At 69.3% G+C, this 24,404-nt stretch overlaps 3 protein-coding genes across 3 annotated transcripts; 2 read left to right on the plus strand and 1 right to left on the minus strand.

The window, feature by feature from the left end:
- Window positions 1-3,271: 3,271 nt before the first annotated feature.
- On the plus strand, window positions 3,272-6,125 carry NR4A1 (nuclear receptor subfamily 4 group A member 1). Its single transcript, XM_088520664.1, has 6 exons — window positions 3,272-4,021; window positions 4,498-4,627; window positions 4,735-4,886; window positions 4,963-5,165; window positions 5,247-5,425; window positions 5,866-6,125. Exons 1-6 carry the CDS (start codon window positions 3,272-3,274, stop codon window positions 6,120-6,122), a joined length of 1,671 nt encoding a protein of 556 aa, XP_088376790.1. The 3' UTR covers window positions 6,123-6,125.
- A 2,642-nt stretch (window positions 6,126-8,767) lies between these two features.
- On the plus strand, window positions 8,768-10,068 carry ATG101 (autophagy related 101). Its single transcript, XM_010219501.2, has 2 exons — window positions 8,768-9,049; window positions 9,650-10,068. The coding sequence occupies exons 1-2, from the start codon at window positions 8,798-8,800 to the stop codon at window positions 10,052-10,054; spliced, it is 657 nt and encodes a 218-aa protein (XP_010217803.2). The 5' UTR covers window positions 8,768-8,797; the 3' UTR covers window positions 10,055-10,068.
- A 3,015-nt stretch (window positions 10,069-13,083) lies between these two features.
- On the minus strand, window positions 13,084-24,365 carry FMNL3 (formin like 3). Its single transcript, XM_088520666.1, has 26 exons — window positions 24,159-24,365; window positions 22,873-22,956; window positions 22,712-22,792; window positions 22,541-22,617; window positions 21,333-21,416; window positions 21,113-21,265; window positions 19,480-19,588; window positions 18,962-19,038; window positions 18,778-18,871; window positions 18,241-18,315; window positions 18,043-18,153; window positions 17,820-17,969; window positions 17,615-17,716; window positions 17,313-17,550; window positions 17,108-17,176; window positions 16,177-16,301; window positions 15,897-16,099; window positions 15,064-15,298; window positions 14,919-14,987; window positions 14,728-14,808; window positions 14,508-14,637; window positions 14,270-14,430; window positions 13,664-13,765; window positions 13,483-13,572; window positions 13,286-13,397; window positions 13,084-13,175 (listed from the first exon to the last, which is right to left on the minus strand). The coding sequence occupies exons 1-26, from the start codon at window positions 24,306-24,308 to the stop codon at window positions 13,084-13,086; spliced, it is 3,054 nt and encodes a 1,017-aa protein (XP_088376792.1). The 5' UTR covers window positions 24,309-24,365.
- Window positions 24,366-24,404: the final 39 nt, after the last annotated feature.

The following is a 24,404-nucleotide window of genomic DNA, read 5'->3' on the forward strand; positions in this document are numbered from 1 at the left end:
CCGCCCGGGGGCCGCTCGGCCGGGCGCCCGCCCCGGGCCCGCTGCCCGCAAAGCCCCCGGGGTCGGAGCTGCGACCCGCGCCCCGGCCGTGCCGCTGACCTAATTCCCGCTGGACCTAGACGGGACCCGGAGCCAGGACAGGGACCAGGACGGGCTCCTCCCTGGGCCGCTCTCCGCGGGCTCCCGTATCTTCAGCCGCTGCTTCAGCCCCCCGGCCCCGGGACTCTCCGCGCACTCCCGGCCCCTCTGACGGGGTCCTGCCCCGCGTCCCGGAATCCTGCCCTCCGTCCTGGCGCTGCTGCGCCGAACCGGAGCGCTTGAGCGACTCCGTGGCCCGGCATAGAACTTCCAGCCCCGAACGCCCCGGTTCCGCCCGCCGCGCTCCCTGGGCCGGTCCCGGTCCCCGGGGATACCTGGCGAGCGCGGGGTGGCACCACCGGGGAGCCCGGACACCACGGGAACCGGGGTATCGGCGCTGGGAAGGCAGCGGGTACCGGCACTGAGAGCAACTGGGAACACTCGGGATATCGGCACCGAGGAGGCCACCTGCGTCCCGACCCCAGGAGGGAGCGGGGACACTCATGCAGGAGACAACGGAGCACACCGGCAGAGCGGCAGGGGGAACTGGCCATCCTGGAACCAGGAGAAGCACCGGGAGGAAGGGGAAAGCCCGGAATCGGGCGGGGGAGACACCAGGGATGCCCCCAGGATCAGCACAACCGGGGAGGGGAACACGGGGGATGCCGGAGGGGGCCTCAGCGCAGCCGCCGGTGCCGGTTCCCCCGGGAGGCCCCGTGTGGCGGGCGGGAGGGGGAGGATGGAAGCGGGGGGGGCGCCCGGTCTATTTTTAGCCGGGGGCCGCGCTCTATTTATAGTCGCCGCCGCCGCCGCGGGGCCTCCTGCGTCAATGGAACCCCGCGTGCGTCACCGGCCGCGGCCCCCCGCGCGCCGCCGCCCCCCCGCCGCCACCGGAACCGCCCGCCCCCCCGCGCCTTCTATGGCTCGCGCGCGTGCGTCACGGGGCCCCCGCCGCCTGCGTCACCGAGCGCTTAAGAGAAAGTAGTGGCGGGGGCCGGCGAGCCCCGGCGGGCGCTCGGTGCGCGGCGGCGAGCGCGACACCGGCACCGGGTACGGAGCGGGCGCCTTGCAAGGTGCATGGGGTGGGGGGGCGGCGTCACCGCGGGGGGGGTGCAATGCCCCGGGGGGAGCGGGCGGCGCGCAAGGTGCATGGGGTGTCGCGGGGGAGTCCCGGGAACACCGGGTGGCCCGGTGGCACCGCAGGGCTTGCCCGGGACTAAGGGAGCGGGTGGCGCGCAAGGTGCGTGGGCTGGCAGCGATGTCCCGGAGGTGTCCTGGGTGCACCGGGTGGCTCGGTGGCACCACGGAGTTTATCCGGTACTGGCGGAGCGAGCACCGTGCACGGCTTGGCAGGGATGTCCCCGGGTCGGTGCGTGGCAGCGCGGGGAGCAGGCGCTGTGCAAGGCGCACAGCGGGGTGTCCCGGTGGCGCCGGGACAGCAGAGCTCGGTGGCAGCGGAGGAGAGAGTGGCGTCGCGGTGTCTCCGGGACGGGGTGTCCCCGCAGCACCGCGGAGAGCCGAGGGAAGGGGCGGCGGGTGCACTGCAAGGTGCACGGAGCGCGCCGTGCCGGGGGCACCGAGGCCGGGAGCCCCGTGCACGGCGGAGTCCCGGGGACGGGACACACCTGGGGAGGGGGAGCCGCGGCTGCTACCGGGACCCCGGGGCTGGAGCAGGAGCCGCAGCCTCCCGGGGCCGCGCTGCGGTGTTCCCGGGGCTGGGGGTGCCCCCGGGACTCCCCCCACACCCGCACCCACCGGCACCGGGTCGGGTCCTGGGGGACGGCCCCGTTCTGCACCGTGGCACCAGAGCCGGCCCACTCGGAGCCGGTGCTGCGGGCATCGCCACGGGGGCGCCCATCACCCCAGGAGCACCACGACATGGCAATGGGGACGCTGGCCCCTACGTGGCACTGCAGGCATTGCAGCAGGGATAGTGCCATGCCCGGTGCCATATGCACAGCCACTGGGAAGGTCCCCAGGGCACTTTGGGCCCAGCCACAGTGGTGCCACCAGTCGCTTGCTCTGGGCCCTGTGCCAGCGTGGCCGCCGGCCCTCCCGCCCGCGCGTCCTCGTCTGAGCCAAGGGGCAGGACGGTGCCCGGGACAGCACTGGCACACGCGTCCCCCACCGCCACCGCGCCTGTGATTTACAGCCGGAGCATTTGTGGAGCTGCCGGCGAGGCCGAGCGTGCCGGGGGCGCCCGCGGCCGCTGCCGCAGGTGGCTGGGCCGCTGCCCGGGGGCTCAGGGCCAGGCGGCCGCTGGCACGTCCCACATGCGCCCTCCTCCCCGTACATCCCCCCCAGAGCTCTGCTCATGTCCCATGGCATTGCAACCCCCGGCAGGGCCAAGCCTCCATTCTGGGGGACAGCAGTGGCATGGGGAGGACACGGGTGTATCTCGGTGCCAGCTCAGTGGTGGCAGTGGCACTGCCAGGCCATGGTGCGGGGGCAGCGGGCGAGCTGGCACGGGTGCCCTGTGGCAGCGCTGGGGGCCGGGCGCAGCGTGACCTTTAAAGGTCTGCGAGATGAGTTACACGGTGTCACGCGGCCCCCGGCGGCTTGGCTTTCAGCTGGGCTCCCGTTACGGGGGACCCCGGCCCCTCAGCAAACAGGCCCCGTTGTCCCTCGCTACCTTTGCTGCATTCCCAGCCTCTGGCACCCCTGCCCACAGCTGGACAACGCAGCCAAGCCCTGCGGTGCCACCGTGTCCCAGGCAGCTCATTCCAGCCTAGTTACCTTTTGCCCCTTTGCTAGCCCAGCATTTTGGGCAATGTCCTTTGCGGTCGTTGGCTGCGCCGTGACCTTTCCCAGGGATGGCAGCAGCTCCTCACTCACCTGCTGCTCCATCCCGGCCACCTCCCCTGTATCCTGTGGCCCCCTATGCCGGGAGCCCCTTACCCCAGCTCAGTCAGTGACTTTGGCCCCTTCACTGCTATGAGCATCCCAGTGCTTCAGCCTCTTGTGCACAGGGCAATTCCTGCAGTGTGCAGAGACCTCCCTAACTCACTACAGGGATGCAGCAGCCCGGTGCCCCATGCAGTGACCTAGTGCAGAGCAGTCCCCGTGGCTGCTAGCAGTGCTGCAGAGCACTGTCCAACTCACTACATGCTTGTGCCACGCGCGTGCTCCCGGCCGTGCAGCAGTTCCTGTGCCCGGGGGCCGTGCATGACACCCTCCCGCTCCCCCCACAGCGATGCCCTGCATCCAGGCGCAATATGGCAGCGCAGCGCTCGGCGCCGGCGAGCGCTACCCGGCCGAGCTGCTGAGCACCGACGGCGGCACCAAGTTCCCAGCAGAGTCGGGCGGCGCAGAGCTGGCGGCCGCGCCGGCACTGCCCAGCTTCAGCACCTTCATGGAGAGCTACGCCGGAGAGTTCGACGCCTTCCTCTACCAGCTGCCTGCCCAGGCGGCCGCCTTCAAGCTGGAGGACTTCCAGGTGTACGGCTGCTACCCCGGCGCCTTTGGCTCCCCGCCGGACGAGACCCTGTCATCCGGCGGCTCGGACTATTACGGCAGCCCCTGCTCGGTGCCCTCGCCCTCCGGGTCTGCCTTCCCGCCAGCGCCCACCTGGGAAAGCTCCTTTGGTGCCTACTCGCCGCCGCCGCAGGGCTACGAGCCCGGGCGCTGCTGGGCCGAGCCGCCCAAGGCTGCCGGCTGCCAGGCGCCCTTCTTCACCTTTGGGCCGGCAGCGCCCGGGCCCGGCCCGCTCAAGGCGCCGCTGCCGCCGCCAGATGCGCTGGCCCTGGCACAGGGCTCACCCGGCGGTTTCGGGGGGCTGCCCCCGGGCCCCGCGTCGCCGCTGCTGGAGCCGCCGCCGCTGGCACCCGTGGGCAAGACGCGGAGCCCCGGCGCGGGCGAGGGCCGCTGCGCCGTGTGCGGAGACAACGCGTCCTGCCAGCACTACGGCGTGCGCACCTGCGAGGGCTGCAAGGGCTTCTTCAAGGTGAGCATGTGGGGCTGCCGGCACGGGATGCTGTGGGAATGCTGAGCACAAGGAAGATGCAGGGATGTGATGGGAATGCTGAAGGGATGCTGGACCTGAGGATGCTGGTGGAGACTCTATGGGATGCTTGTGGGGATGCCAGGCACCGGGATGCTGCAGAGATGCGGGATGTTGTAGGGATGCTATGAGGATGCCAAGGGGATGCTGGATGTAGGGATGCTATGAGGATGCCATGGGGATGCTGGGCACTGGGATGCTGTGGGAATGCAGGATACAGGGATGTTATGAAAATGCCATGGGGATGCCAAGCACTGGGATGTTGGACATGGAAATACGAGGAACCGCAGGCGGTGCCCAGCAGGGAGCTGGCGCAATCCCGCATGGTGCCGGATGCCGCGGCGGAAGCGTCGTGGGGGCGACACAGAGGGGCTTTGTCGGCAGTGGGTGCCGTGGCTGAGCCCTCTTGCCGCCCGCAGCGCACAGTGCAGAAGAACGCCAAGTACATCTGCCTGGCCAACAAGGACTGCCCCGTGGACAAGCGGCGCCGCAACCGCTGCCAGTTCTGCCGCTTCCAGAAGTGCCTGGCCGTGGGAATGGTCAAGGAAGGTACGGCAGAGCCCCGCGGCGCGGGCGCTTGGGCTGGGAGCGCTGCTGAGAACAGCCCAAGTCGTTGCACGGCGCCGGCCCTGCGCTCACGCTGCCTCCCGCTGCAGTGGTGCGGACAGACAGCCTGAAGGGCCGCCGGGGCCGGCTGCCCTCGAAGCCGAAGCAGCCGCAGGATGCGTCACCCATCAGCCTCATCACGTCGCTGGTGCGCGCGCACATCGACTCCGTGCCCAGCGCCACCAAGCTCGACTACTCCAAGGTAGGATGGGCATCCCCGGTGACCCCGGCATCCCCAGCACCGTGGGGTCCGGCGGGCGCTGACGCCGTGGCGGCAGTTCCAGGAGTCGGTGCCGTGCCAGTTTGAGAAGGAGGACTCGGTGGACGTGCAGCAGTTCTATGACCTGCTCACGGGCTCCATGGACGTGATCCGCAAGTGGGCCGAGAAGATCCAGGGCTTCGCCGAGCTGCCCCGCGAGGACCAGGACCTGCTGCTCGAGTCCGCCTTCCTGGAGCTCTTCATCCTGCGCCTGGCCTATCGGTGAGGAGCCACCGCGTGTGGGGATGCCAAGGGGACACAGTGGGGACACGCGGCGCTGACGTGGCCCCGCTCTGCCCGCAGCTCCAAGCCCGACGAGGGCAAGCTCATCTTCTGCAACGGCGTCGTGCTGCACCGGCTGCAGTGCGTGCGCGGCTTCGGCGACTGGATCGACGCCATCCTGGAGTTCTCGCAGAGCCTCCACCGCCTCAACGTCGACGTGCCCTCCTTCTCCTGCCTCGCTGCCCTCGTCATCATCACGGGTGAGTAGGGGGACCCAGTGGTGCTGCATCCATCCTGTTCCCCACCGTGACATTGCATTGGTCCTTGTCCCCTCCATTGCGCCTGTCCCCACCATGCTGCTGCATTTGTGTCCCCATCAGGCTCTTGCATCATTCCCTGCCATGCTGGCATCAGTCCTTGCTGCACCATTGCACCCATCCCTGTCCCCACCATGCCATTGTCCCAGTTCCTGTCCCTGCAGCACCACTGCACTAGTCCCAGCCCTAGTGCCACCACTGCATCAGTCTTGGTGTCACCATTGCACCAGTCCCTGTCCGCACCATGCCATTGCACTGGTCCCTGTTGCACCAGTCCCTGTCCCCCCTTGCCATTGCCCCGCTGCCTGTCCCTGCTGCACCGCTGCACCCACCGCGGTGCCACCAGTGCAGCGGTGTCACTCGCGGGGCTCTCCCCCTGGCAGAGCGGCACGGGCTGAAGGAGCCGCGGCGCGTGGAGGAGCTGCAGAACCGCATCGTGGGCTGCCTCAAGGAGCACGCGGCGGCGGCGGGGGCGGAGGGCGCGCGCGCCGGCGGCCTCTCCAAGCTGCTGGGCAAGCTGCCCGAGCTGCGCACGCTCTGCACGCAGGGGCTGCAGCGCATCTTCTACCTGAAGCTCGAGGACCTGGTGCCGCCACCCCCCCTCGTCGACAAGATCTTCATGGACACGCTGCCCTTCTAGGGCTCTCCCAGTGCCTTCGCCCCCTGTACAAAACCCCCCCTTGTAAATACGAGCGCCCAGCCCTGTACATACTGCGGGAGAGGTGGGGGGGGGGCATCACCTCCCGGCCTCTCCCTCCTTTTATTTTTGTTTTATTTTTTTTCGGCCTTTTTTTTCTGTATATAAACTTGTACGTAAATCTTGGCAGTGCCTGAAAACGGGAGGTTTCCATTAGCGACCCCCCTCGCCCCCCCCCGCAGCCGGGGCTCCCCCCCCCCCGGCCCCGCTCGCCGTGTCTCTATTTAAGGCAGGCTGGGGGGGGCCGGCGGCTCCGGTTGCAGCGCCGGGGACACCGCGGGGACACCGCGGGGACACACGTCGCCCATGGAGCGGCCCCGCCGCCCTTGACCCCCCGCCCGCCCGCACCTGTCGCCCGCCTGATTTATCTGCCCCAAAATAACCCGCGCGGGGGGTGCCCCCCCCCCCGCCGGCTCCGTGTGCCGAGCCCACGGCGCCCTGTGCAGCGTGGGACAGGGACGTGTTGCTGTGCAAGGTCCCCGGTGCCCCATGCAATGTGGGACGGGGACATGTCACCGTGCAAGGTTCCTGGTGCCCAGGGACGTGTCACTGCACAAGGTCCCCAGCACCCCATGCAATACGGGGCGGGGACATGTCACCACGCAGGGGCTTCAGCGTCGCATGCAGTGCAAAGCAGGGACATGCCACTCTGCAAAGCCACTGGTGCCCCGTGCGATGCAGGAGGTGGACATGTCACCGTGCAAGGTCCCTGGGACAATGCGGGACAGGGAGGTGTCACCGTGCAAAGCCCCCGTCACTGTGCAATGGTTTTGCAATGCTGGCACGGAGGAGAGGAGCTGGGGACACTGGCGGGGGGGGAACACGACGCTGTCCCCGTGCCCCAGGGCTGTCCCCTTCCTGCTACCGGGGCCACCCTGGCCGGCAGAACCGCGGCCGGAGCCGCCGGGGGCCGGGGCGGAACAAGGGGCGCATTGAGGGCGGCGGGGACGGCCCGCGGCCCCGCGCCACGCGCACAACAAGGCGCCTCTGTCCCCGGCGTCCCCGGTGTCCCCGGCCCCGCACAATAGTCAAAGGGGGTGACGCAGGCGGGCGGCTCCCGCGTGCCGCGCGCGCTTCCCTGCGGGGGTCGGGGCGGCCCCGCCACGGGGGGCGCCGCGCGGGGACAGGGACGTTGCACGGGGCGGGGGGGCCTGCAGGGGGACATTGCATGGGGACAGGGACGTTGCACGGGATGGGGGGGCCTGCAGAGGGACATTGCATGGGGACAGGGACGTTGCGCGGGGACAGGGACGTTGGAAAAGCTGGGCATGGGGTGGGGGGGGGGCTGCACAGGGAGATTGCATGGGGACATCACAGAAGGACATTGCACGGGGACATTGAACAGGGACATTGCGTGGGGACCCTGCATGGTCCCTGTTCCTCGGTGCGGGCCGGGGGAGAGGAGCCACCTGCGCCAGCCTGGCTGGTAGAATTAACCGTGGGGACGCAGCCATCTATCCCCACAGCCCTCGTGTCCCCCTGTCCCCGTGTCCCTGTCCCTCGTGGACACAAATCCCCTGTGGCTCCATGTTGCCCATGTCTCTCTGTCCCTCAGTGTCTCCGGACTGGTGTCCTCCTGTCCTGTCCACCCATGTCCCCACGTCCCAGTGTCCCCTATCCCATCCCAGGTGCTGTATATCGGTGTCCCCTGTTCCATGTCCTCATGTCCCCCGGGCCCCTTCCCCCGTGTCCCGTCCCTCATCCCCCCACCCTGTTCTCAGTATCTGCCCCGTGTCCCCCGGCCCCGCCCCCTCTCGCACGCCCCTCCTCCCGATGTCCCTTTGCCGCCCGTGGCCACGCCCCCCGTCCCGGGGTCACCGGGGTCACTGCGGAGGTCACTAGCGGTCACCGCCGCCCGCCCCCCCACGCGGGGCCTCCCGCCCAGGGGGCGGGATGCGCCCGCGCTCGCTCATTCCCGGAAGTGAGGCGCTCTGCGCCGCGGGCGGCTCAGCTCTGTGGCCGCTCCTTCCGGGGCGAACCAAGCGGGCGCTGTCGGCCGGGGGGAGCCCCCGGGGCCGGTTTCCGCCGCCGCGACCGCACCGAGGCCCGGACCGGAACTAACCGGGCCTAAAACCCACGGAAAAAGCGTCTGGGGGAAGAAAAGGCGAGGGGGGGAGCGCGAACCCCCCTTGAGCGTAACGTCGCATCCCGACCCCCCCTCCCCTGGTGCGCGGTCCCGCCCCCCTCGGCCCCGCCCGCACGGGCAGTTCCGGGTAGCGAGTGCGGGCGGAGTCGGTGAGGCCGGGACGCCGGGGCCCCCCGGGGGTGGGAGGGGCGCCGGGAGGCCTCGGGGGGGGTCCCGGGACGCCTGGGCCCACGGGGAGGGGGTGGGGAGGAGCCCGGGGGCCTTCGCGGTGGGAAGCACTAAGGGGGGGGGGAGCGGGACGCCTGGGCCCCTTGGGGCGGGGCCTGAGGGGGCGGGGCTTCTGGGCCCCTTGGGGAGGGGCCTAAGGGGGCGGGGCTTCCGGGTCCCTCGGCGGGGCTGAGGGGGGCGGTTCGTCCGGGTCCCCGGCGGGGGGGGCCGGACGCCGGGGCCCTTTGCAGGGGCCTCGGGGACACCCGTGTCCCTCTGGGGGGCAGGGGCCGGCGGAGGCGCCACGGGCCGGTCCCGCAGCGCCATGAACTGCCGCGCGGAGGTGCTGGAGGTGTCGGTGGAGCCGCGGCAGGTGGAGGAGGCGGCGCTGGCCGTGCTGCACACGGTGCTGCTGCACCGCAGCACCGGCAAGTTCCACTACAAGAAGGAGGGCACCTACTCCATCGGCACCGTGGGCACGCGCGACGTGGACTGCGACTTCATCGACTTCGCCTACGTGCGCGTCTCCTCCGAGGAGCTCGACCGGGCCCTGCGCAAGGCGGTCGGCGAGTTCAAGGTGAGCAGGGATGGGGCCCTGGCTCAGGGAGCTGGGGAGGCTCCTTCTTCGGAGAGCTTCAAAACCGCCTGGATGCGAGCGGGTGCCACGTGCTGCAGGTGCCACCCTGTGCCACGTGCTCTGCGGGTCCCCCTGTGCCACGTGCTGCAGGTGCCACCCTGTGCCACGTGCTCTGGGTATCCCTGTGTTCCACTTGCTCCAGGTGCCACTCTGTGCCATGTGCTGTAGGTGTCACCCTGTGTCACATGCTGTAGGTGACACCCTGTGCTATGTGCTGTAGGTGCCACCCTGTGCCACGTGCTCTAAGTGACACCCTGTGCCATGTGCTCCGGGTGCCACCCTGTGCCACATGCTCTGGGGGTCCTCCTGTGCCACATGTTCTAGGTGACACCCTGTGCCACATGCTCTTGGTGTCACCTTATGCCACATGCCCTCGGTGTCCCCCTGTTCACGTGCTCCGGGTGCCCCTGCCCGGCCAGGGGGCTGACTAGGTGGTCCCAGAGGTCCCTGCCGGCTCCGCCGCTCTGTGGCTCCGTGCGGTCCCTGGCGGTGGCCCCGCGGTGGCCGCGCGTCCCCGCTCAGCGCGGTGCCTCCCGGCAGGACGCGCTGCGCGGCTCGGGCAGCGATGGCGTGGGGCAGATCTCGCTCGAGTTCTACCAGAAGAAGAAGTCGCGCTGGCCCTTCTCGGACGAGTGCATCCCCTGGGAGCTGTGGACCATCAAGGTGAACGTGGTGAACCTGGCCAACGAGCAGGAGCGGCAGATCTGCCGCGAGAAGGTGGGCGAGAAGCTCTGCGAGAAGATCATCAACATCGTGGAGGTGATGAACCGCCACGAGTACCTGCCCAAGATGCCCACGCAGTCCGAGGTGGACAACGTCTTCGACACCAGCCTCAAGGACGTGCAGCCCTACCTGTACAAGATCTCCTACCAGATCACGGACTCGCTGGGCACCTCGGTCACCACCACCATGCGGCGGCTCATCAAGGACACGCTGGCTCTGTAGGGGCGGCCGCTGGCACCTGCGTGGCCGCTGCGGGGTCTTGTGCCCGCCCTGTGGCTCCTGGGGCCAGTTTCCCTGCTTAGCTCCATCCTCCCTCTCCAAGAAGCCGCCGCCAGGAGCAGGACGTGGCCTGTCCCTTAGGAGCTGCCTGGGAGGTTTCCCGCTGCCTTCCCGTGTCCCGGCTCTGCGGCGGATGAGTGACTGGAGCAGGGCCTCGTATCCGGAACGTGGCCCTGGCGTTGCGGGGAGCCGCGGGCTCCAATCCCCCTCCTGCCGGGAGCAAAGACCCCCCCACGCCTTGGGGACAACATCGTGCCCATCACCCAGGCGGGTGCCAGGAGGAGGAGCCTGTGCTGGAGCAGGTGACGTCCTGAGGGCAGCGGTGTCCCCGGTGTCCCCGCCTGCCCGGAGCTGCTCTTCCCTCTTGGCTGGTGCTCCGGAGGTGCCGCCTCCGGCTGCGGCTCCGCTCGCCCGGGCACCCCGAGCCGGGACCCTCGTGCGTGTGAAGCGCCCGTGTCCTTCCTGGTGGCACTAAGGGACCGGGTGATCTCCCTGGTCTCCCTGGGGGCTCCTTTGGGGCCATAATAAAGCTCTTCCCAAGACCGGACTCCTGTCGTGCCCTGGCTGCATCCATGGGGCACAGGAGGGAGGCGGGAGCGGGGACGCTCCGGGGCTCCGCGCTGGCGCTTCTCCTGCAGGAAAAGCCCCCGGGGAGGCGGCTCCCGGCGCCGCGGGCAGCTGAGACGCTCCCTGACATCACTTAAACCCTCCCCGTCTGCTGCTGGAGCCGCCGCGGCCGCCCCGCGCCGCCACTCCGCGGCCCGACGAGGAGGAGGATGAACAGCACGGCGGCCGCCGCGGCGCCGCACACGCTGCCCGCGGCCGTGGGCACCTGCTGCGCGCCGGCCACGGCGGCCGGGGCCGGGCCGGCCGCGCCGCCGCTCGCCAAGGCGGCGCAGATCGCCGTGCTCTGCGTGCTCTGCATCACCGTGGCCTTCGGCATCGTCTTCCTCGGCTGCAACCTGCTGCTCCGGCTGGAGAGCCTCGTGGCGCAGCTGGCGCAGGAGCGGCGGCCGTCGCGCGACGCCGACCTCGTGGCCGAGGGCACCTAGCGCCGGGGACGCCGCGGGGACGCGAGCGCAGGACGGAGCCGCGCGCCCGCGGGAGCCTCCGCGGCCGCCCCTCTTCGCACGCGGACGCACTAAAAGGCAACGGGCACCAGCGGAGCTGGCGGGGGGCGCGACGGGAGGTTGGGGACGGCCCCAAATGTGACACCGGGACTCACCCCCCAGGGCTCTGCACGCGGTGCCGTCCCCGCAGCATCGGGATCCCGTCCCTTGTGTCGCTCTGGGGAGCCCAAACTGTCCCCCGGCTGCGCGGCCACCCCCGAGCGGAGCTGTCACCCCGGCCGCGGCGGCGGGGCCCGCGCGGCGGCGCCGCTAATCCCGCCAAGAGGATTACGGGAAACTTTTATTCCCTGTTTTACAGCTAATCCCTGCGGGCTGCTGGCCGCACAGCAGCTTCTCACGGCTCTGCGCCCGGGGGGGCCGGGGCCACATCCTGCCCCACAGCACCGGGATTCCGCAGCCCACGGGTGCCAGGCGGGATCCTGCCCGCTCGGCTCTGCTCGGATGCACTGAGATCCCTTTTGCTCTGCGGATCCCAGGGCCCCATCTGGACCATTTGAGCCCCCCTTGCTCTGCACACAGGGATTCCGGATAGATCCAGCCCCTTGGAGTGTTTCTCCCGGTAATACCAAGGCTGGATCCTGCCCTTTTCCCCCTTGCCGCTCTGCTCTGGGGGAAGGCGCCGTGTGTTGCCCCCCCAGCCGTGGCCCCCGCGAGCCCCCTCCTAATCCCCAGCTTTTCTGCCGCAAAACCTGCTTAAGGGCCTGAATCCCTGTGTCCCCCCCGCATCCCGGCAGGGTGACGCCCCACGGGGACCGTGACACGGCCCCCGCCCCCAGCTTGTGTCCCCAAATCAGTGTCCCCATATGTCCCGCCCGTCGTGGAGAGGCCACACTGCGTATAAGACTCCGTATATTTCACATGTACAAAAAGTTACACCTAGCGCTGACTACGGGGGTGAGGGGGCTGGGGAGAGGGCGAGGAGGGGGGGCGCATCCCGCAGCCCCCCGCTCCGTCCCGGCTTTGGTCCCTTTTCCTTTGGCCATTAGTGTTCCCGGCAGTGGCTGGAGCCCCACGGCTGCAGCGGCCGCTTCCCCGCGGCCGCGTTGGCTCCGGCCTCTGGATCGGGAGCCGCGAGTCCCTCCGGGCCGGGACGACGGCGGCTGCGGGGCCGGGGGGTCCGGGGACGTCCCCCGCTCCGGGCTGGGCCGGCGGCTACAGGCGGACGGGCCTGCGGGCCGGGGGAGGCGGGTGTGGGACAGAGCCGGGGCCAGGGGGGCCCCCTGGCAGATTTACGCTGGGCACCTCCCCGGTGCTCCCGGCAGCGCGGCCGATCCGGCTGCCCCAACCTGGCACCCGGCTTCGCCAGGACCCTGTGCTGGGAGCCCAAATTGAACCAATATCTGTGCTGGGAGCCTGAATTGCACCAGGATCCTGTGCTGGGAGCCCAAGTTGCACCAAGATCCATGCTGGGAGCCCAAACTGCACCCGCATCCCATGCTGGGAGTCCAAATTGTGCCAAATCTATGCTGGGAGCTCAAACTGCACCAGGACCCCCATGCTGGAGCCCAAATTGCACCAGGATCCCCATGCTGGGACTCAGTTTTGCACCAGAACCTCAAGCTGGGAGCCCAAATTGCACCAGAACCCCATGCCAAGAGGCAGTGGTGCACCAGGACCCGGCTTTGCACCAGGACCCTGTGCTGGAGCCCAAATTGCACCAAAATCCCATGTGAGGACCCAGCTTGGCCCTCAAAAGTGGGTGCAGAAGCAGAACCATGGGGCGTGCGGGGTTGGGGACATGCAGGGGGGTTGGGGACATGCGGGGGGGTTTAGGGCGTGCAGGGGGACATGGGACATGCCAGGGGGGGTGGGTGCATGGCCGTCACCGTCCCTACCTCGGGGCTAGCAGTTGGACTCGTCGTGGTGGGACGGGTCGCAGAAGAAGCGCGAGCCCCTCTTGGCGGTGCGGGCCGTGAAGGGGACGCTCTTCAGCGCTGCAGGGACAGGGGGGACATGGCCGGGGTGGGGACCAGGGGACACAGATGCCTGGGAGAGCTGGGCCCCGGCAGGGCCCAGGCGTCCGGGCGGCGGGAGGGGGCCGTACCGGTGATGATGTCCTCGATGGTGCCGTCCTTGCCCTCGTAGACGGGCCGGTGGTCCTTGGCCTGCCGCCGCCGCAGCTCCGCGATCAGCTCCTGCTGCTGCCACTTGTTGCGCTGCAAGAGACGCAAGGGGTGGCCGGGGAGGGGCGCGTGTCCCCTGTGTCCCCCCCCACTGTGGGGACACCCGCCCTGTCCTCACCTTCTCCATCTTCTTAGCCTCCTGCGCCAGCATCTTCTCCCGCATCACCTCCTCCTGCTTCTTCCGCGTCTCGTTCTCCTGCTCCGCGTCCTGCGGGAGGGGGACCAGGGGACAGAGGTGGCATCGAGGGGGTGTTTGGTGCTTCCCTGCCCATTGTGGCCACCCGCTCCCCCCTTGTCACCTTGTAGGAGCGGATGAAGCGGACGAAGACGGGGAAGAACACGGACGGGGGGGTTGTCTTGGGGCTCTCGCCGAAATACCGCACCACTGTGTTGTAGGCGTCCTGGCCGCGTGCATGGGACATCAGCGACCTGTCCCCAAGCCCCACGAGGCCCCAGGGGCGTGCAAGGAGCAAGGCGGGTAAAGCCAGGGGTGCCACACATGGTGAGCGTGCAAGGCAGGTGCATGCTGCGCGTGCAAGGTGAGGCATGCACAAGGGGTGTGCAAAAGCAGGGGGTGCATGAGGGGTGTGCAAAGGGAGAGCTGCACAAAAGGGTTGTAAAGCAAAGGGTGCACAAGGAGGTGCAAATCCAGGGATGCACGAGGGGTGTGCAAAGCACACGTGCATTACCAGGCATGCATTCTGAGTGCAATAGGGGTGTGCAGAGCGAGGCCTGCATGAAAAGAGTGTAAAGCAAAGGGTGCACAAAGGGTAGGCAAAAGCAGGGGTGAGACTTGTGCAAACCAAGGCCTGCATTGAGTGCAACACGGGCGTGCAAAACCAGGGGCACGCGAGGGTTGTGCAAAGCACGGTGCGACAGCGGGCTCGGGACGTGCGAGGCCTCACCTCGGCCGTGCGCGCGTCCTTCTGCAGCCGCTCCAGCTTGCCCTCGCTCGCGGCCAGGAAGGCGCGCAGCACGCCGTGCTCGTGCAGCGCGCACTCGCGCCGCAGCAGCTCCATGCCGCGGCCCAGCTCCTTCACGTCCAGCAGCACGTTCTCCAGGGACACTGCGGTGGGACGCACGGCCACGGCGTCGGCGGCGCCGGGTCTCCGCGTGGCCGTGGGGCCCGGGGCCACCCGTTACCTGCGGCCGCCTTCTCCACGAAGTGCAGCTCCTGCCAGAATGTCGCCAGCTCCGGGTACTTCTCCCGCACCGTGAGCGCGATGAAGTGCAGCAGGGTCAGCTTGCGGTCGGTCGACTTGGTGTCCAGGAGCTGCCGGGACATGGGGGCAGTTTTGGCGAGGGGGGTCCATGCTGCAGGACAGCACCCCCCGGGCGCAGGGACATGGGGACACAGGCTCACCAGGTCCAGGCTCTGCAGCTTGAAGCCGTAGACGGCGCCGCGTTTGCTGCTGTTCATGTAGTTGCCCAGAGCCAGGATGATCTGCAAGGAGTGTGTGGGGGGCGACGGGGCTCAGGGGGGGACGAGCTCCCCAGCGCGGTGCATAGGGCTGGCCCTAGCCCGGCTCGTCCCGGTCCCCCGTCCAGCCCCACCTCCAACATGTGCTTCAGCTTCTGCGAGGACTTGACGGAGGCAGAGGCGGCGATGATGGCGTTGAGTTGCTGCAGGGGGAGAGAACGGGGGGTGCTCGGGGGTGTCCCAGGGCCCCGCCGCCCCCCGGCCCCGCCGCAGCCCTACCGGCGTCAGCATCTGCACGTTCTCGGCGAAGTTGCCCAGGAAGGCCATGATGGCCATGCGCTGCGGCAGCCGCTCCACCTTGCAGAAGTGCAGCATGAAGCGGTCCTCGTCGGCCAGCTCCTCGAGCGGCTTGCGCTCGCGCTCGTACTGCCGCAGCGCCTTCGCCTCCGCCTCCGTGGGCACGAAGCGCATCAGGCACTCCACGAAATCCACCGGCAGCGTGGCCAGGTCGAACCTGCCCCGTGGCCGCACCGTGGGCCGCGGCCCCGCACGCTCCCGGCGCCTCCAGCACCCTGCTGACCCCCCTGCACCTCCCTGGCCCCTCAGCACCCCAGTTGGCCCCTCCAGGTCCCCGTTCTGCCCTTGGTGGCCTTGCAGATCGTGTCCTGAACCCATCTGCCCCCCATTTCACCCCATCCGATCCCACTGAGTTCCCCGATTCCAGCTCATCCAGCTCCAATGCAACCCAGCTTACCCTATTCCAGCCAAACCAGCCCAACCAGCCCAAGTTTCCCCCAGCCCAGCCCAGCCTGTCCCATTGCATCCCCAGTTCCCCCCATTCCAGCCCAACCTGCCACAGTGCACCCCAATTTCCCCCATTCCAGCCCAACCAGCCCCAATTTGCTCCATCCCAGCCCCAGTGCACCCCAGTTCCCACCATTCCAGCTCATCCAGCCCCACTGCACCCCAGTTCCTCCATCCCATCCAGCCCCATTGCATCCCAGCTCCCCTATTCCAGCTCCATTGTATCCCAGTTCCCTCATCCCATCCTGCCCCACTGCACCCCAGCTCCCCCATCCCGGCGTTCCGCGCTCCGTCCCCACGGCACCCACGTGTGGATGGCCCTGCAGATCTCTTCGGCGCTGCGGCCGGCCTTGCGCAGGGTGATGGCCAAGTTCTTGGCCCGGTTGGCCTCCAGCAGCGTCACCTTGCTGGCCGCCTTGTGCGACGCCTTGTTCTTGGTGCACACGAGGTCGAGCGCCGGCCCCTGAGCCTTGGTCTTGAAGAGCTCCTCGAAGCGCTCCAGGTCCAGGTCCTGGTGGGGCGACGTGGACTTTGGAGCCGGGAACGCCGCACGCACGGCCGCCCGCCCGGCTCCGGCCCCGTGCTCACCTCCAGCACCCGCTCGTCGTCCAGCTCGCTGAACACCGTCCCACTGATCTGGTTGGGCTTCAGCGCCGTCCAGTTGAAGACGGGCAGGCGGAACTTGGTCTTGATGGGCTTCTTGATGCGGATGGCTGGAGCGGGGCCGCAGCCGGCTCAGCCCGCGTCGCCAGGGCGGGACACGTCCCTGCAGCCCTCCCTTGGCCATCCCAACTCTCCCATCTGTGCAATCCATCCATGCACCACCCCATCCCTGCACCCTTCCCATGGCCATCCCAGCCTTCCCATCCATGCAATCCATCAACAGGACACCCCAGCCCCATCCAGGCACCCTTCCCTTGGCCATCCCATCCATGCAATCCTTGCACAGATCACCTCTTCCCCATCCCTGCGCTTTTCTCTTGCCAATTCCAGCTCTCCCATCCATGCAACCCATCTGCAGGACACCCCATCCCCATCTCTGCACCTTTCCCAACCCTCCCACCCACGCAACCCTTGCACAGACTGCCTCACCCCCCCATCCCTATCCCTATCCCCATCCCATGCCATCCCATCCCCATCCCCATGCCATCCCATCCCATCCCCATCCCCATGCCATCCCATCCCCATCCCTATCCCTGTCCCATCCCAACCCCATCCCATCCCAACCCTCATCCCCATCCCAATCCCATCCCAACCCCATCCCATCCCAACCCCCATCCCAAGCCCCATCCCATTCTATCCCATCCCATCCCTACCCCCATCCCATCCCCATCCCATCCCATCCCTACCCCCATCCCATCCCAACCCCAACCCCATCCCATCCCCATCCCATCCCATCCCTACCCCCATCCCATCCCAACCCCAACCCCATCCTATCCCATCCCATCCCAATCCCATCCCCATCCCATCCCAATCCCATCCCAACCCCCATCCCATCCCATCCCATCCACTCTCCTACCGGAGAGCCCCACGGTGAGGGCGATGGAGGGCGCAGCCCCGGGCAGCGGTGGCGCTGGGGGGCACTTCCCTGTGGGGCGAGACAGGACGGTGAGAGGGGCTGTGGGCAGCCTGGGGGACACAGGCGTTGGGGGTCCCCATCCTGCGGACACCCCAGACCCGGGGGTGCCGTCGGAGGCTCCGCGCCAGCGCGTCCCGGTGCTCACCAGGCAATGGGGGCGCGGGGGGCGGCGGGGGCGGCGGCGGCGGCGGGGGCGGCGGCGGCGCGGCGGGGGGCGGCGAGGGGGGCCGCAGCTCGGGGTCCAGCGCGGCGGCGGGCAGCGGGGCGGGCGGCGCGGCGGCGGGGGGCGGCTCGGCCCCGCAGCGCTGCCGGAACGCCGCGTCCTTCTCCTCGAGGACGCGCCGCAGCGTGTGCACCTGCCGGCTCGCGTGCTCGCAGGTCTCCTGCGGGGGACAGTGAGGACGGGCCCCGGCACCCCCGCTGCCTCCCGCGGCCCCCGTCCTGCACCTTCACCAGCTCCAGCTCCTTCTCGCGCTGCAGCAGCTGCTTCTCCAGCTCCGCCACCCGCATCATGTTCTCGTTCTCCAGGTCCAGCAGCTTCTCCGTCAGCTGCGGTGAGATGCGGTCGTGACACCCCCGGGGTCCCCATCTCCGGCCACCCCCGGCCCCGCCATGGCCCCGCGCTGGGCTCATCCCTGCCCCGCGCACATACGTGGGACAGATGCTCCTCCAGCTCCTCCACCTTCTCCAGGGCCACGTTCTTGGTCTCGGCGTCCTCCAGCAGCCCCCCGACGTCGAAGACATTGTCCAGGTAGGCCTGGATCTGCACCTGCAGCTTCTCGCTCTCCGTGTGCCGCGACTTCTGTGGGCGGCAGTGGCGGCGTCAGGGCTGGCCGTGACATCCCCCAATGTCCCCTGTCCCCCCATGCGGGTACCTGCAGGAACTCCTCCAGCCCCAGCTTGGTGAACTCGTACTGCAGGTGCACGCGGAAGTTCATGTCCTCCACCGAGTGCACCACGATGTTGATGAACTGCATGCAGGCGACCTGCGGGCGCGGGTGACAGCGTCACTGCTGTCCCCTGCTGCATGGGGACGGAGACACGGGGACACGGGGATGGGGATGGCGCCGCACCATGAAGTCGATGCTGCTGTCCTCATTGCGGAAGTAGTCCATGAGGCGCTCGAAGCGGTGCTTCTCCTTGCAGACCTGCGCGCGGGTGACGCGGGCATCAGGCCACTCCAAACCCTCCAGGGACCCACCCCAGCCTGGGCCTGATGTCCCCAGTGCCCCATCCCAGCCTGGTCCCAGTATTCCCAATGCCCCCATCCCAAGCTGGTCCCAGTATCCCAAATCTGCCCCAGCCCAACCTGGTCACAGTGCTTCCAGTGCCCTTGTCCCAACTTAGTCCCAGTGCCCCCATCCCAGTCTGCTCCCAATGACCCCAGTGCCCCCATTCTAGCCTGGTCCCAGTGTCCCCCCGTCTGCCTCATCCCAGCCTGATCCCAATGCCCTTCCCCCAGCTTGGTCCCAATGCCACTACTGCCCCCATCCCAGCCTGGTCCCAGTGTCCCAGTGCCCCCATCCCAGTTCTGGCCCCACTGCCCCCCACCCCCATGCCCCTTGTCCCCTGATCCCCATGTCCCAGGGCACCCATCCCCTGTCTGGTACCTCCTTGAAGTTGTCGAAGGCAGCAAGGATGATCTCGTGGCCGCCCCGCACGAGGCACACGGCCGCCAGCAGCTCCAGCACCAGCGCCTTGGTCCTGGCACAGAGCGGAGCGGTCGCGCGGGGACACGGGGGATGCGGTGGGGACCAGCCCAGGGGATGGGGACACCAGGGGGCCCGGCCCTACCTGGGGTTCTTGTTGTTGAGGCTCAGGGCGATCTCGTTGACGGCGTGAGGGTGCGACATGACCAGGTTGAAGCCGTACTGGGGGCGAGGACGGGCAGGGTGAGTGGCGCTGCCGGGCGCTGGGTGCAGGGGGGTGCAGGGGAGCTCGGGGAGTGCAAGGGAGATCGGGAGGGTGCAGCGGGACTTAGGGGGAGAGAGGGAACTATGGGCTGTGCAGGGGGGCTCAGGAGGTTGCAGGGGGTGCAGGGGGCTGGAGGGTGCAGAGGGGGCTCAGGGGGTATATGGAGACTCAGGGGTTGCAATGGGGTGCAGGGGGCTGGAGGGTGCAGAGGGGGCTCAGGGGGTAGATGGAGACTCAGCGGTTGCAATGGGGTGCAGAGGACTTGGGGGGGTTCAGAGGGGTGTATGGGACTCAGGGGGATGCATGAGGGCTCAGGCAGGTGCAGCGGGGGCTTGGGGGGGTCCAGGGGCCCTCAGGAAGGTGCATGGGGGCTGGGGGGCGCAGGGCTCCGCGGCTACCTGGTAGTTCATGATGGCCCGCAGGCACATGATGCAGAGGTGCACGTCGTCCTTCTGGCTCACCAGGCGCGCGTTCTTGAGCGCCTTGCGGCTGGGCAGCGTCCCGGAGCTGGGGAGGGGGACCGGGACCGTGAGCATGGGCATGCGGGCACCCTCGGGCACCGGGGACGCGGCACCTCCCCGCTGCATCCCGCCTGCAGCGGGCCCAGGCGTCCGGCACGGGGCGACGCGACGGGTGGAGGCAGAAAGAAGTGGCCGAGCGCGGAGGGACAGAGAGGCCGGGGAGGCTGCAGGCGCGGGGCCGCCGGCGCCCGTACTTACCGGGCGAGCAGCGAGGCGGGCGCAGGGGACAGAGAGAGAGAGCGCAGCCAGAGAGCCGAGCGGGCGCCAGGCCCTGCAAGCGAGAGGCGGGCGCGTTACGGGCGCCAGGGCCGGCGGGAGAGCGGGGGCAGCGCGGCCGCAGCAGAGCAGGACACCGGCGCGGGCAGGGCATGCACGCGGGTGCACGGGATGGCAGCGGCAGAGGGCACGGCATGTGGCGTGGGATGGTGCATGGAGATGCATGGGGTGGCGTGTGGATGGCGCATGGAGCTGCACGGGACGGTGTATGAAGCTGCAGGGGATAATGCATGGAGCTGCATGGGATGGTGTGTGGGTGGCACATGATGGTGCATAGAGCAGCATGGCCCAAGGTACCGATGGCACAGCCCCAGGGCACAGCAGTGCACCGCAGAGGGCTCCCAGGGCACCACGGTTCCAGTGACATAGCCCTGGGATGTGGCAGGGTGCACGGCAGGGTGCACAGCACAGTGCAGGGGACACCATGGTGCTGGTGGCACACAGCGGGGGGTGATGCAAAGCCCATGCCATGGGCAGGACGGTGCACAGCTCGTCCATGGTGCAGATGGCACAGAGCACGGGCAGGACAGTGCCTGGCACAGGACAGTGCACAGCATCAGCGGGTTGGCACACACCAGGGTGCAGAGGGCACGCAGAGAGGGGCACACACTGAGAGCAGGATCAAAGACAGTGCAGCACAGCGCATGCTGCGCGCAGGAGGGGGAACAGCTCACAGCAGGGCACAGATGGCACACAGAGCATGGCACATAGTGTGACCAGGATGGGGCCTGACACAGCATGGGGATAGTGTGGGCAAGACATGCATGGCACAGCATGGGCAGGAGGTGCACGCAGCACACATGGCACAGCATGCAATCATGCACAGATGGCATGTAGGGCATGCCATGCACTACAGGCAGGACAGTGCCCAGCGCAGCTTGCAGCATGGCACAGATGGCTGCAGGGCATGACAAGCACTGCAGGCAGGGTGGTGCATGCTGCAGCACACAGCATGGGCAGGATGGTGCATGGCAAAGCTCACAGCATGGTGCAGATGGCATGCAGGGCACAGCATGCACTGCAGGCAGGATGCTGCATGGTGCAGCTCACACCACAGGCAGGATGGTGCACAGCAGAGCTTGCAGCAGAGCACAGATGGCACACATGCATGGCATGCACCACGAGCAGAACAGTGCATGGCAGAGCTGGCAGACAGCACGCAGGACGCAGCGGGCACCGCGAGCAGGCGGCACGCGGTGCAGGTGGCGCAGAGCGCGGGCGCGCGGGCACGTACCGCAGGGCGCCGTGGCGGGCGGCGCGGGCCAGGCTGCTGGTGAGTGGGGCGGGCAGGGCGCCGGGGGGCTGCAGATCCTCTATGGACCTGCTCCAGGCTCGGGGCTTATCGAGGCCGCCGTCCTCGCTGCCGTCGGGGCCCTCGAAGTCGAACCTGGGGGGAAGCGCGTGGCGTCGGCGCGGGGCCCAGCAGTGCTGGCGGGGCCGCGGCCGGCACTCACATCACGGCGCACTGCGCGAAGGACAGGTAGTTCACGAGCACGTCCAGGCCCCGGTTGTCAGCGTTGAGGAACTCGCGCACCCACCTGCGGGGGCAGCGCAGGGAGAGCGTCAGTGCCGGGGCACCCACGGGAGCCCCCATGAGCGCCCACCCGGCCCAGCCCTGCAGACGGGAGGGCTGCACCGGGGGGACACGCTCCCTGTGTCCCTCCTGGGGCCTCCCAGCACCCCCATCATCCCCATGGGAGGTGACCAGGGTCCTCCTGGGGTCTGCTGTGACAGCGCTGCATGCATGCGCCAGGGAAGGATATGCCAGGGATGCATGGGAATGGGATACATATGCCTGGGATGCATGTATGGGAATTGGATGCATGGGAATGGGAGGTACATGCCAGGATGCATGTGCCGAGATCCTTGGGACTTGGGATGCATGTGCCAGGATGCATGTAAATGGGATGTATGTGCCAGGATGCATGGGAATGGGATGGATGTGTCCAGGATGGTTGGGAATGGGATACATGGGAACGGGATGCTTGGGGATGGGATGCATGTGCCCAGGATGCATAGGAATGGGACGAATGTGCCCGGGATGCTTGAGAATGGATGCATTGCCCAGGATGCATGCACACAGGGCTCAGGGGCTCTCCATGCAGCATGCACAGCATGTGCATGCAGAAGGACAGGGCCAGCGCGCAGGGGACGCACAAGGAGAGGGGCTGCGCGCCCGTGCCGGGCTCTGCGCGCACAGGGCGAAGGGGCTGCGCGGGCGCCCGGGGCAGCGGGGGCTGCGTGTGCCGGGGATCCTTGTGCCCGGGAGAGCGGCCGCACGCGGGAGCCGCGGGGGCCGTGGGAGCGGCGGCCGCAGCTGGAGCGCGCCGGCGGCCGCCCATTTCCTGCCTGCTCCCGGCCCGTTTCCTGCCACCGCTCCTGGCTATTTTGGGGCCGTGGACGGGCGGGAAGAGGCAAATCTCGGCGCCGCTGCGGGGCCGGCAGTGGGGGCCCTGCAGAGCAGCCCGGACAGGGGGCACAGTGGGACAGGGGACACCAGGGAGCCGGGCGGCCGCATCTGCCACCTCATCCCCCAGTGGGACCCAGGTGCCGGTGGGGTGGCCAGGGCAGGAACCGGCCCAGTTCCTGCGGGTGCTGCCGCTTCCCCTGCAGCTGCGCTGGGCGTCCCAGGTACCAAGCCGGGCACCGGTCCCGCGCTCACCCGATGTGGTTCGTCCGCAGGCTGATCTCCAGCTCGCGCAGCACCTTGGTTGACTCCTGCACCCTCCGCCTGAACTTCTGTGGGCAGAAAGCGCCCTGAGTGCCACTGTCACGGGTCCCCATCCCTGGTCCTTGTCCCCCTCCCCGGTCCTTGCCCCCATCCTCATCCCACCTTCCGTGTGACACCAGGATCCAGGAAGCTCTGCAGCTTTTGGATGTAGGCGTGGGGGGGGCTTTTCACCTGGAACCGCTCCTGGGGAGCAGAGAGGGGGTCAGCCGGTGGCAGTGGCACCCATGGGGCCACCACAGGCCCCCCGTGCCCCCTGTCCCCACCTGGTCACAGATGAGGTCCCACTTCTTCTCGTTGTCATACTGGCGCAGCAGCCGGGCCTTGTCCGGGGGCAGGTTCATGGAGCTCTGGGGGGTTGGAGGGGCAGGATGCGACCTGTGGTGCCCCCCGCCCCTACGGGAGGGGATGCTCGGGGGGGCAATGGGGACACCCTGTGCTCTGGTGCCGGGGGCGGATTTCCAGGCCGGCGCTGGGAGCCAGCTGGATGCCGTGGGCAGGGAGGTGCCGCCAGCTAAAATTATCCCAGTTCCCGGAGTGGCGGGAAAGGCACCGGGGCGGGGGGGGGGCAGAGCCCAGAGCAGGGTTGCGGGTGCCCCCTCCCTACATGTCACCCCCTCATCGATGCGCCTGTGCCCCCCTGGCGGCTCCGGGCCCGGCGTTCCCGCGGCTCCGCTTCCTGCCTTTGTGGCCGCTCCCGGCCCGGCGCTTCCTTCGTTCCAAGCCGCCCCCCCGGTCCAGGACAGGACTCCCGGGGCTCCACGGGCAGCTCCGGGCTGGGACGGCAGGACCGTTTCCCTCCCGGAATCACACTCCCGGCCGTGCCGTGACGCCCCCCCCAGAGCCGGCGGAAAGCGCTCCGTTTCCCGGGAAAACGGGCCAGGGGAGGCTCCCGGAGGGCCCGCATTCTCGGCCGTCCCATCTCGTCCCACGCCGGATATTTTCCTTGTCGGCAGGATGCGAAGCGGCAGCGGCCGCGGGAACCGCCGGGATGCGGGAAGGGGCCGCGCGGGTCCCCCCTGGGAGGCGGCGGGGGGGCCGCTCCGTCGGGATGGGGGCAGGACCGGAGCCGAACAAAGCGGGAGCGGCTGCGGGAGCGGGACAGAGCCCCGGCACGGCGGCAGCCCCGCGCCCGGGCCCCGACGGGACCCCCCTCGCCCCCCGTGGGGAAGGAGGCGGCCCGACGCCGCGATGCCGGGCGCGGGGGATGTCCGGGGCCGGGCTTCCCCCGGGGCCGCCCCGAGTCGCGGCGCCCACCCCCGCGGCGCTCCCTGTCCCTGTTGCCCCCATTCCCCGCCGCGGGCACCGGCTCCCGTCGAGCGGGACCGTCCGCCGGCATGACCGGGGAGAGTGGCGGGGACGGGCGAGGACGGGAGGCGGCGGCGGGTCCCGGCCCGGGGGCGCACGGGAGGGGACGCGCCGCTGCGCGGAGCCCGAGGCGGGGACGGACGGACGGGGTGATGCCGCGGCGGGATCCGACGGCGGCGACCCCGGAACGGCGACCCGCCGTTGGCTCCCGCGAGACCCCCGGGGCGGGGGGTCCGTGTCTCACCAGCACCAGGGCGAACCGCTCCTCCAGCTCGCACGGCTCCGGCATCGGCATCTTGCCCGGCGCGAGCAGCCCGGGCCCCACCGGGGCGGCCGCCGCCGCTGCCGGGCCCCGGGGCAGCGCCTCCCCGTCCGCGCTCTCCACGTTCCCCATCCCCGGCCCAGGCACCCGGGGGGCGGCGGGGGAGGCGCAGCCCGTCGCGTCCGGCCGCCGCCACCGCCTCCCCGGCCCCGCCTGGCCCCGCCCCTC

The sequence above is a fragment of the Tinamus guttatus genome, unplaced genomic scaffold (assembly GCF_059628265.1).
Source record: "Tinamus guttatus ecotype Peru unplaced genomic scaffold, ASM5962826v1 Tinamus_guttatus_pri_ptg000096l, whole genome shotgun sequence".
NCBI classification, from domain to species: domain Eukaryota; kingdom Metazoa; phylum Chordata; class Aves; order Tinamiformes; family Tinamidae; genus Tinamus; species Tinamus guttatus.

Coding starts and splice junctions, on each gene's coding strand:
- FMNL3 (XM_088520666.1), bottom strand. CDS start 24,308: ATGGGGAACGTGGAGAGCGCGGACGGGGAGGCGCTGCCCCGGGGCCCG. Junction 21,266..21,332: donor TTCGCGCAGTGCGCCGTGAT/GTGAGTGCCGGC, acceptor GCTTCCCCCCAG/GTTCGACTTCGAGGGCCCCG. Junction 13,766..14,269: donor AGGACGCGCGCACGGCCGAG/GTGAGGCCTCGC, acceptor GCACGCGGCCAG/GACGCCTACAACACAGTGGT.
- NR4A1 (XM_088520664.1), top strand. CDS start 3,272: ATGCCCTGCATCCAGGCGCAATATGGCAGCGCAGCGCTCGGCGCCGGC. Junction 4,022..4,497: donor GCTGCAAGGGCTTCTTCAAG/GTGAGCATGTGG, acceptor TGCCGCCCGCAG/CGCACAGTGCAGAAGAACGC. Junction 5,426..5,865: donor TGCCCTCGTCATCATCACGG/GTGAGTAGGGGG, acceptor TCCCCCTGGCAG/AGCGGCACGGGCTGAAGGAG.
- ATG101 (XM_010219501.2), top strand. CDS start 8,798: ATGAACTGCCGCGCGGAGGTGCTGGAGGTGTCGGTGGAGCCGCGGCAG. Junction 9,050..9,649: donor AGGCGGTCGGCGAGTTCAAG/GTGAGCAGGGAT, acceptor GCCTCCCGGCAG/GACGCGCTGCGCGGCTCGGG.